Here is a 12,500-nt window from a genome sequence, read left to right on the forward strand (position 1 = left end):
TTGTGCAGTGAGGCTGGGGTGGACACTCACTGGTTATGGAACAATTTTCAGAGACTTTAAAAAAGCTACAATAACCTGAGAACAGCCTCAATGGTATTGTAATCAAAATTAATGGTATGAAAGTACAATATAATATTATTACTACTTATTAAGTATAACGTCATTTTCAAATGTTAGTCTCCCAACTCAACTATACCTAAGCACTTTTTAGTTGAGTGTTATGAAACCAAAACCAAAGTAATTAAAACAGCCAATCAGAAGACAGGAAAATACCTTTGAGAGCCAATGAGAACTCAAAGTAAAAACAACCAAACTACCTAAGGTGCAGGAAAGCACAGGCAACCAAGTTGTGACTTGTTTTAGTTTAGCAACTGATTGGTTGAGTGGCATGATTTTCCTAGAACAATCACAATGAGAGGTAAAGCAGAACCAACACAATCTAGTGTTACTTCTGACACTGAATTAAAATTGTTCTAATATCTATGAAAATATAGAAATCTATTGCTGATTTCAAGTACAGTGAATTTAGTGTTAAACAAGATATATGTTGCTATTAGACTAATCTAATCATGTACAGATGAGCTTGATTACAAGTTTGTGCTGAAGCACCTATAACAAACAAATATACCATATCAATTACCAAGATTTACATATAATTAGCATAGAACAAAGATAACACTTCTGCATAAGTTCTGTTTCACTTGACATCAGTAGCTTTCTTCTGAACTAGCAACTTATCAAATTGTACTGGATAACTTCAAGAGAAAATAAGGACAAATTTTTCCCTAAATAACTATTATCAACCACCAGTTTTGTAAGTACTGAACATAGAACTTAAGGTTTCCTTATCTGCATCAAAGTCTAGCTCTATGATGCCCTTCATCTAATTAAATGCAAAATATTTTTGGAGTAAATTTGACGCAACCCTTAAAATACTGCTCTTCAATGTCACAAGCAATCTTTTGAAACTTTGTTTTTCTTACCCCGATCATAAGAAAGCAGTAACAAACACTGGGGGAGGGCCCAAGAGGTCTGAACCCCCGCCCCCAAATTCATCAGACCTATCAGTATTTTCAATACTTGTCTGAAACCAAAATTATTCCAACATTTTTGGACCCCCTTATTACTCCCCCTCCCTCAGACCCGTAGTCAGTGGGCATGAGATTTATTAAGTGTCATCTCTGACAGAATTGGTGTCATAGTTGATCTCTGTTGCCAGTCAACTATAGATAATTTTACTTGTGCCCAGTCTTCTTCATAATGTGTGTAGCAAGGGAACCAGTGGGGAAAAGGCACGACGCATATGTTGGCTGCATGTGTTACGAAGAGGATTGGAGGGGTAAGCTATATGATTAGAGAAAGTCTGCAATGTAAACCGGCCAACTCAGTAAACAAATGTCTACATGTCTGTGAACATTGAAACGGCAAAGAAGCAGATAAAATTGCAGCCCAACATTTCGCTTTCAGGCGACTTGATTTTGCAGATTGACCATTTGTCTCATTCTACAGCTATTGGTATCCTATTTGTGAAATAAAGACAGTGTAAAAATTGAAAATTCTCACTCAAAAAGACCCAATAGGTTTGCTTGCTGACCATTGTGGCAGCAGAGAGTGGAGAGGATTGCAACAGATGCAATAGGATGTATTAAGACTTATTGGTCAGTCAACAGGATCAAGTCCAGTTATAATTGTAGAGTCAATTAGGTTAGGAATGCAGCATAATACAATTTTTCTGTTCATTTTGTACATACAAAAAAAACCACCATATATTAAAGCTTTGTAACATTTTGGTACATTGACAAAGTACTAATAATTGAATACTCTTTGAGAAAGAAAAAAACCCCAAGTTTTCCCATTTTGTTTCCTTTAACACATTTCCTAAGTCTACTTTTCCTTACTCAAGTTTCTATTCGCAGATTTCTTTTACTGTATCAAACTTCTTTTTTTCATTTAACATGAATCCCATCATTTCTTCTGTTTTCATCTAACGGGGAATTAGTGTGCAGCTGGCAAAAATTAGTCCACTTGCACATGTCTGACTTTTGACCGACAATTTAAACTGGCATGCAAACAGTTTTCTGTCACTATAGGCTTATTGCTCCTGACCTGATATTGATGTTTCTCTCATTCAAATAACTGAATACGATGGTTATTCCATTCACATACAGCAATTCGGCCATTCCTTAAAATTGCAAGGGACGCAGGATTTTTTAACTTTCCTAAATTGCTCCCCTTTGTTCCAAACTTGCCAATAAACTTACCATTTAGTTCAAATACTTATACTCTATGATTAAATTCATCACAGACCATCAGGTGTCCTGATTTATTCACTGCTATACAAGATGGAGCATCAAACTCCCCATCCCCTCCACCCTTCTTTCCAAACATGTATTGAAAGTTTCCATTCCTGTCAAACACTTTGATACAATGTTCACTACTGTCTGACACTATGAGATATCTATCATACTGAATACAGTGCTTGGGAGATTTCAAAGAGCCCTGCCCACCTATTTTCATAAGGAAATTTCCATCGGGAGAAAAGATTTTGATTAAGCTGTTTCCCCTATCAGCAACAATCGCATTACCGTCACTGTCTACAGATAGACCCCAAGGATCATTCAGATGTTTATCAAGGCTACCAATCCCACCAAAGCTTCCCATGTACTTATCCCTCCCATCGAAAATCTGAATTCGATGCCAAAAATCCGAGACGAAAATATTTCCATTATTATTAAATGCTATTCCTTTCGGACTTTGAAATTCTCCCGCTTTGCTACCGTGACGACCAAAGGATCTTATGTAATTTCCGTCACTGTTAAAGATTTGAATTCTGTGATTGGATAAATCAGCTACGGCTATCTCATCCCTAGAATTTGCTGCCACCCCAAAAGGATGGTCAAACATTGCTAAAGCCGAACCTTCTTCACCGAATGTTAAAACAGGTTTGAATTGAAATGGTTTTACGAGTACAGTAAAAGGACTTCTATCAATATGTTTCCCATTAACCTTAACACTCACTTTACACCTTCCTTGATCTTTTGGAGTATACTTGAGCTGGTAGAGTCCATCTCCACAGCTATTTATTCCTACTTCCGTCGCGCATTTTTGTCCTCGTTCATCTCTGATCTCCACCGTGACATGATCACGTTCATTGTAACACTGTTTTCCACTACCGTTCCTTGAGGTCAAAATAAATTGTGCTTCGCGGTTTACAATTCCTTCTTCAATTCCTTTGCCTTCGCAAAAAAAATGACGTGCCCTAAGCTTGGTGAGTTGCAAGATTTGTAAAGTTCCAATTTCAACACTTTCAACAGTCTCCGACAGTTTTGGATTTTCCTCGAAAACGAAACCAGCCGGGAAGCTTTTGGTGTCACGGTTAATTGGCTCGATTTGAGGAACCCCATCAAAAATGCTGTCTAATGATTTCTTAAGTTGAACGATTTCAGCGTTACTTCTACGAGTTAAAAGCTCATCAGCGTTTTCCAGCGCAGATTCTATGGCCCTTATTTGTCGTTGAATTTTGGTTTTTCGCTCCCTTACAAGATCAAGCGATCTGCTCGCTTCTTTCCCCAACGATGAAAGTATATTCTGCTTTTTCGCCTCAATAACGGCCACAAGATTGTCAACAAGTCTTTGAACATCTCTCTTCACGTCTTCGCCTTGTTGCATCAGTTTAGCGAACTCTTCATCAAGTTGATTGACGGTATTCATCTTTGCTTGCAAATTACGTCTCTGCTTTTCAACCAACGACTTTATCGCACTCTTCTGTATTTCTGCCTCTTCCTTGATTAATTTCATATTATGGCCACCGTGGTCCAATATGACACAAATTTGGCAAACTGGTATTTCGCAAGTCTTGCAAAAGTACTTCAGTTCTTCTCTGTTGTGATCTTCCTTAGGACAATGGGCCGGTCGTTTCATTACATCCTTATAATCCTTGTCTTTAAAGTCATGGAGCGCCAGGACACGGTGATCTTTGTAGTTTTTCATGATGTTGTGCGCAATTACGCACTTTTGGCAATAAAATGCACAGCAATGGAAACAATAGGAACTTTCCGAGCTGTTCTTGTCGCAATTTCCGCATTTTACTTGGTTGGTTTTACATTCTCTTATTGCCAACACATCAATGAGGCCGTTAAGATAAAAACCGGTTGGAAGATCTTTTAAATCGCCACTTTCAGGCACTCTGCTAAGTGCTTGGCACTTCGGGCATCTGATTGTGTCTCGGCCACGGCTTGTTCTGTGCCTCTGATTCAAGCAATGTAGACAAAAGCTGTGGAGACATGAGAGTTGTTTTGGATCCGTGTATATGTTGGTACACACTGGACAAGATACTTCTTCTCGAAGATTATGGAACAACGTTTTGATGTCCATGTTAGCCGTCCGGCAAAGGCGAGCGAGCAAAGCTAGACGATTTCTAAGAAATCGACTTCTCTCTATTCTTGGAATCAAAAGCTTGTTATGATAATGTTTTCGTTGTGAACCAATCACAGTAAAGAAGAACGTTTTAATTCGTCTGTCTTGGATTCCTGATTCCCAGGAATATGAAAATGACACACGCTGGTTGACACATCACTTACATCTTATTGAAATAGAAACGACAGTTCACCAAGATATATATTTCTTAACAGTCGCTGAAATATGTTCAAGCCTATAATCAAATTATCAAATCTATTTCTCTTTCATTTTTGTTTAAGGGGGGTTGGGATGGCGATTGGAATAGAGAACGAGTGTGCACACGCCAATATATGTTCATGGTTCAATAATTATTTGCGTAATTTATGCTGAAGAAGAATTTAGAGTGATTAATTAATGATAGTAGGTGTGTGTTTCTTTACTTACAATGAACCATGTCCATGACACACACACCGCACAAAGGGAGCAAAGACAGGCACCGAAAGATAAGCATGAGATGCCGCGTCATTTGAGATTTTTGGAAATAAATGAGGAGTATAAAGGTTTTTTTTCTGAGGGAAGCAATTAAAAAATTGGCTTCTGTCCGGGAAATTTACTAGTAATGAAGAGTGCGGTAAATTCCTTGAGGCGACGCTAAAGACAACGCGTACAGTTTTAACAAGGCGGCAAAAGAGTTCGTTTTTTCAGATAGCGGACGTAAGATGACACTACACCTTAATCAAGCACAGTGACACAGGACACCCACTCAACATCAGGGGGATGAACTTTCAGGTGATAAGATTATTGTCACAGGCTAAACCTTATCTATCAATGTTCTTCAAGGAGGTTGCTAGGTAACACAAAGGATCCTCAACACGCTATAGTCATGTGACCATGCTTAAAACGATTGCGCCAACGCTGCCAAAATGGATCCCCTATCACGGCGATTCCAATCATCGTTTTACAATGTGCGTTTATTAACATCCTGAATTGTCGCGTCAGGGTTTCTATACTCGAATAGGAAACAAGACTCTTGGAAAGTAAAGGAAAGAATTCTCTGCCTTTGATAGTTATTATAAAACAGTACAAGCTGTCGAGATGATAGGTTGACATTTTAAAACGTTCGTTTAGTTAAACAGAAAACCCACTTCTAACTTACAGAGTAATTCCAGAGAGTGACAAGCTTCTAATTTCTCTTTACAATAATACTGTTGAATCATCTATTAAGATCATGATGAGAAAGGAAATAATATCCAACCTACGACGCTCTGATTGTTAAAAGAATTCCCAATGTCTTTATCTTAGGAAATGTGTAGAGAAGAGTATGGAGGACTTCCATACCGATGTTAGGGTGTAAAGTGGGGGGGGGGGGAGGGAAGGGGGAAAGGATTGCGTGACATACTCAGGGACAGCTAGTGCTACGAAGGAGACTGGGTGGAAACTGGTGTTGGAAAGTTTTTCCTTTTCCGCTGTGTTAACATTCAAGATCAAAATATTACAGAACTCTTTTGAAACTTAGTGATGAAAATATTAGAAAACTAAACACATTGATTTCATTTTGTCGTGCGTTCAGTATTTGATTCACAGATGTAGTAAGGACAAGAAAAACAGTGTCACTGATGTTTATTTACGCCATTTACATGAGCAAAATTATGACATTTCTCTTGTGAAAGTGTTCTGTACCACGATGACAAGCCACAACCTATTTCACGATAAAAAAATTTAAATTGAAAAAAAAAATCTGAACCTTGATTCTCAAATTTACAAACTTGACATTTGCAACGGTTTGATTCACCGAGCTGAAAACAGCATGAAGTTATCGATGCAAATAATGGCCGTTTTTATACTAGTGACGTTAAAGTTGTCTAAGACGTTAAAGCCGTCTCGAGACGACTTTAACGTCAAGTATAAAAATTTACCGTTTTTATACTTGGCGTTAAAGTCGTCTCGAGACAACTTTAACGTCTCTAGCATAAATGCATCTAATGCACCCAAAAGAGATGAACACAGAGCCTATTCAGGCAATAGGACTCACTAGCGAAAGCAAACTCCTTGTGAAGATGTGCGCAAATATTCAGATTTTACGAGCATTTTGTTTTGGTTGGGTTTTTTATAGGGTCGCTAAATATGAATGCGGCTGCTAAATTTTAGAAGGGACATTCCATATACTCCTTTATTTATTTATTCGACTTTCACTGAGTACATAACATATAAATATGATAAAAAAAACAGTTAGATGACAGTTAATGTAAATTGGTAAAAGAAGAAGAAGAAAAAAAACCGAAAATAACAACAGTGAAGAGAAAAACTCGGTGAGGGACAGTCACGACAGAGCAAGATCCAACTAGGTGAAAGGCCAATAAAAATAATGGTAGGGGAGAATTTAAGCAAAATACGAATAAAATAGATAATTCACTAAAATATCAAAATATATGTATATAATATAAGAATTTACATGTAAAAAATATATATCAATTCTTGTTTAAAGATTAATAATTATTAATATCTACTAAAAATAACACTGACGAAAGCTGCTTAAATTCCTAATGGAAAAGCACTTAGGACACAATGATTTCCAGGTATAAACATTATTCTGATCAAACTTTTCAATAAGTGCTTTTTTATAATATTTAACTAAAGCTGCTTTAAAAGTATTAACGCTAGGTAAGGTTCTTAATGACGAAGACAAAGAATCCCACAATTTAACCGTTCTGTGGAAATAACTACGTTGAAAAAGTGATGTTCTACATTTTAAAGGATGATAGAGTTGCCAGTGACAGTCACATAACCTGCATTTACTGCCAGCCCAAAAGGACGATTAAACATTGCCAAAGCCGACCCTTGGTCCTTTGAACCCTCTGAAAGATGAAACACGATGGAATGGAAATGGTTTTACGGCAACGGTAAAAGGACTTTTATCAACATGTTCTCTATTTACCTTAACACTCACTTTCCACCTTCCTTGATCTTTTGGAGTATACTTGATCTCGTAGTGTCCACCTCCACAGTCATTTATTCCTACTTCCGTCCCGCATTCTCTTCCTCGTTCATCTCTGATCTCCACCGTGACATGGTCACGTTCATTGTAATGCTGTTTTCCACGACCGTTCCTGTAATCAAACTAAATTGTGCCTCACGGTTTACAATTCCTTCTTCAATTCCTTTGCCTTCGCAAATAATGCTTTCGAATAAAATTTTACCCGGTTTAGCCAAAATGAAAGCAATGTAGGCTAGTTTCCAGCGTTATTAATCAATAATGTGTCGTATTTCAACGGCGAAGGCTCCACAATGGTTGACGGGGAAGTCAGTAGAAGAGAATTAAGTCATCGTGGAGACATAAAAAGAAACAATCCATGACATTATTGTGTTTTTATGCCTTGAAGCCTTTATTTGTAATGCAGTACTGATTAAAAGCCTAAATTTTCTTTAATAATGGATTCACATTTCATTTACTTAGAGGTCTATGGCACACTTGAACAAAATTACTGAACTTAAGAAACTTATTGTACGATTCAGCTTCTTAATTAGAACTATCAAAAGCACGGTTTACGCGTACACACCTTGAACTAAACGAGAACTTAGCGACTTCATGTCTGATGCCATTCACATCGTTTATCTCCTGCTTAAAGAACAGAATATACATTTTGGAACAAAAAAGACAACAAAGGAAGCCATACGCGCTCAACAGAGTTGTTACACAGTCCACAATAGTTACATACCATCCATCCAAGGATAATTCTACCGGATGATAACAAAGCAACGAGAACAAAAATATGTAGGTGGAAAAGGCGATTGGTTTGGCCTCGCTGAAATTTTCAGGAATGTTCCTAATCTTAAAAGCACAGACCGAGGACACAAGCATTTGCAAGAAAATATAAAAGCATGTTGCTAAGAAGAGAGATTTTCCAACCGAGCTGGAGTTTGCCTTGCATTTGTTAAAGGTGAAATGTTTTGGATAGATATGTTTCATGTTAAAGGGTGGATCCAAAAGCAACCATGGCATCAACACCGACAACAGTGGAGCTAGAGAGGCTATAAAAATCATAACTTGTGCTTTGTTTGGAAGAGAAGTGAATTCCAAACTGGTCATAATTGGAACCTGAAAAGCACTGGAAATAAGCAACACCTTAACCAATAAGACGGAGAGACAGAATTCATAATTCAGATAACGTAACGTGTGTATATGATCATGCAAATTACATCTGTGGTTTTAAAGACATCAATATATACCAGAGAGAATGATGCAAGAATTGTAAGTAAAAGAGAAAAGCTAAGCACCCTGTTAGATGCCTTGACGATGGGAATATTCCAGAAGTTGCAAAGGGCAGCCAGACAAAGCAATGTAACAGCTACTCCGAACGTGCAAAACGTTAGAATCACATTCCGGTCACATTCGCATAGCTTATGTTGGCAGAGGGTAAGACGACACACTCTGTATTCGCTAGGTTAGACATTGTTCCGATGGGGATTCACTGCACCTTTCAGAACCAGCAAATGAGCTGATGGGCCACCAAGACACGAAAGGCACTGCCAACAACAAGGTGAGGTAGAAGATCTCCTTGTTCCAGGAGGACACTATTCCGAGCAGCACCTTTTCAACGCTCTTAATATCTCCCACAGGTCCTTCTTTAAAGCTGAAAATGTCATAATGCGCCGAGCCTCTGTCACCAAATTGATCGAACTTGATCTTTCCTGTTAGTCCGTCAAAACTGACTCTCTAAGGGTGCGTCTGCATCCCCAATCTATTTGTGAAAGGCGATTTGTCCCGATTACTTGTATTGCTTGAGGTAAAATTTCCAGTTGATATATCTGTTGCATGTGCCAGTGCATATACGGCGTCGAGAGTGTATGAAATAAAGGAACTATAGATATCTTTAATAAAGTCGTTAGAGCACTGCTCAATTCGGTGATGAACGCATTTCTTGTTCTTCAAAAGCTTCCATATTTCGCTTGCACTGTAGTTCCATTCAGGAAAAGTACCATTGTTTCTCTCCCTGACCGATATATCTTTTAAATATTCCTTGAAGTCAGGGTCGCTGAATTCATACAATTGAAATCTTAAAGAGCTCTCGAGAATACCTTTCACTGGCAATGTGGAAATTAAATCAGCCTCGCTCAAAATCCACACACGTCCAGTTAGGTTTTACCTCTGAACCTCTGCGAAAAACTTCGTTTGGTAATTTTTGTATAACCATAAGATCACAACTTTGACATTGTCGATCTGTTTAAGCTTTCTAACTATGTTTGGAATACTCAGATGCGGACTTTCGAGACGTATAAACTCCGTCAAAGCAATACAGAACGTGCCTTTTTTTGACGTACTTTCGTTAGCGACTGCCCATGCTCCACTTCTTCCATACGAATCATCTAGTCCAACGACAGCAACATAGCCCCAATTGAAGTGTGTAATCAAGTCAACCATCGCTTTTGCAAGAAACTTGTCCGATGGCACCGTTCGACATAAATGTTTATAGGTAAAAGAGCTGAGCTCCGTACTGGTTGTTTTTCCACTTATGCTCGAAACATTGAGCATCCGAAGTATCCACCGATAATTAGCGCTGTGCTATATTCGTCTGGGGCTATTAAATAAATGATGGCTTTTTTTCTTGGGGCATTTTGGCTTAAGTTGACGCAAGAAACAACGGTCAGAAGTTTTTTAAACGAGTCCTGCAGCTTTTGAGGGGTTTTCACACTTATTCCTTATGTCATATCCTAGGAAAATGTACGAAAGAAGACTTGTGCCATTGTTTATTCGTTCGATTGCGAAGATCATAGCCTGCATGCGACCAAGTCCTCTCAAATATATCTCTCCACATCGGCTCCCGGGCTGGTCTGGCGGCTGGTGCACGCTGAAAAGTCCACCCAACATGATATCGCCTTTTCTGTATAGAGCCTGAACAGCAGAACAGAAGCAGAAGAAAAGAAACAACTGATAGTGCAACGAACTCATAGCAATACTCGTCTTTTCTCCGTTTACTTGTTGGTGAATCCAGCGGATAGACATTAGTTATTTGTACATGGGTGTAATTTGCACATATGGGAGTGATCAGTAACTTTTTATGTTAATTTCAATTTAAAATCAAATTTTACTCTACAAACAATAGCCAATTATTATCATTTGTGAGCCTCTGGCTTGCTGGTTTAAATCATAAACTTTAAGTTAATGGTGACCATATGTTGGGATTGTTTGAATTTAAAACGATCTCGGACACTGTGATGCTAGCTTTATGCAAAACAAATTAAAACCATTTTCTTGTGTCCTTTTCTTCCTTTCCCCCTCAATTTTTTTTAACAAGTCAAATATAGAAAAGAACGAAAGGAAAACAGAACCATGGCTTTGTTTGCTTTTCTAATTAAAAACTAGCTTAACAGTTTGACGCAGTTGTTAAATGGAGCTGTTGCGTGTCGAAGAAAGAGGAAAGAGGAAAAAAAGTAATATATCTCTATAGAACGTACTTCTTCAATAGGGTAGTTTCGAACTGTTTGTGCGAGAAAGTCTGGTAACTAGTTTCAGCATCAAGTCGAGGCTGAGGGGAATAGGAGTCGTCTCAACATGGCACCAAATGGTGCCTTCACAAGCGACTAAATACAGGAATGGCTCTGACCTGTGATTGGATGATAAAAATAATTAAAGTTAATAAGTTATATTTAAACTCTTTGCTCGTGAGTATTGTTAACCGCGTGTATCAAAGCGGAACAATGAAACTGATCAATGCGAGTGAAAACACCGATGTGTCAAACAAGAAATGGTTACTTACTTAGCGAAGGGAAGGCAGCCTTTCTTGTTCAGCAAAGTCGTCCAGCGATATTCCGGCGATGAAAAAGTCATCTGCTGACTAGCTCTGCTGACTAAACTCATTTAGTCAGTTCAGGCGGACGACCAGAGACTGGAGCCATTCGTGTATTTCACCGCTGACAGGAATAGCTCCGACTCAAACGTTTTAATAATTTTTTAAACAATTTTTTCAACTAAACTGGTGAGCAGCGCTGTGCGAACAGCAATTGTAAAACTTCTTTATTCTCTGACACGTTTCGTCATCACTGAAAACCGTCAAGGTACTTCGACACAATTCAGTGCGAGAGCTACTGCCACTGGTTTGATTGGTAAGACGTTTTTTTGGTTTGTTTTGTTTTTTTCCCTTTTTAGGTCTAGTGGAGTTGTTAGAAATTACCAAGCAAAATCAACCCGCGACTTTCTTCCTTTATATGTTGTGCAAAAACAGATGAAGAGCCCGATGAATGGACTTGTCCTTCATGTGAACAACAACCTAAAAAATCAGTTTTCCACGAAAAAAATTCCCTCGATTGCGGCCAAGCCATATTTCTCTACCAGAGCATACTGTAAATTAAAAACATCGGTCGCAGCGTCACGCAACATTGCGTGATTTTCCAAACGTGACATGCAGTTGCTGCATTATTTTAAGACTTAGAACCTACATGGCCCTGTACTGATAAAAGAAGGCTTCATTTGCAAGCACTGTAGACTTCAACATAAGAAGAACTTAATAAATCGCTCTTTCAGTTTTCATCTCAGTGTATAAATTATCTAACCAGAACGAAAAAAAATACACGGAGGTTAAATACACGAATGGCTCCAGTCTGGTCTTCCGCCTAAACTGACTAAATGAGTTTTGTCAGCAGAGCTTGTCAGCGAATGACTTTTTCATCGCCGGAATTGTTTTGTTATCAGCTCTCAACGTCGATAAAATTTTTTTTCATATCATCCACTTGTTGAAGGTCGATGTCTATTTGGCAAGAAACAGTGACCTACTCCTTTTCTTTGAAAGCTTCCTCTTTGTGAACTTTTTTTTCCTTAGGGACGTAGTCGTGGTCTTTCAGAGAAATATCAGTGGAAACGCGGAAAATTTTGGCGGGAAGTTCGTCTATGCTGTCATCGCTAGCGTCTTGTTCTCTCCCCCATAGGCGTACGGGCCGGGGGGGCGGGGGGGGGCTGCAGCCCCCCCAAAATTTTGGGCAATTCAGATTTTTTGGGCAGCAAGAGAAATTTGGGCAAAGCCAGTTTTTAAAGATGTTTTCAAGTTTTTTATTGAAATAGATAGATATTTTCTATTTTTACCTGAATTTAAAAATGGAAAGCCAGTTAA

At 38.5% G+C, this 12,500-nt stretch overlaps 1 protein-coding gene across 1 annotated transcript; it reads right to left on the bottom strand.

The window, feature by feature from the left end:
- Nucleotides 1-1,441: 1,441 nt before the first annotated feature.
- LOC131777075 (E3 ubiquitin-protein ligase TRIM71-like) lies at nucleotides 1,442-4,404 on the bottom strand. Its single transcript, XM_059093297.2, has one exon. The coding sequence runs from the start codon at nucleotides 4,372-4,374 to the stop codon at nucleotides 2,278-2,280; it is 2,097 nt and encodes a 698-aa protein (XP_058949280.2). The 5' UTR covers nucleotides 4,375-4,404; the 3' UTR covers nucleotides 1,442-2,277.
- Nucleotides 4,405-12,500: the final 8,096 nt, after the last annotated feature.

Source organism: Pocillopora verrucosa, chromosome 13 (genome assembly GCF_036669915.1).
Source record: "Pocillopora verrucosa isolate sample1 chromosome 13, ASM3666991v2, whole genome shotgun sequence".
Lineage (NCBI taxonomy): Eukaryota > Metazoa > Cnidaria > Anthozoa > Scleractinia > Pocilloporidae > Pocillopora > Pocillopora verrucosa.

Excerpts from the sequence above, each read along its gene's own strand:
- LOC131777075 (XM_059093297.2), bottom strand. The coding sequence starts at position 4,374 with ATGGACATCAAAACGTTGTTCCATAATCTTCGAGAAGAAGTATCTTGT.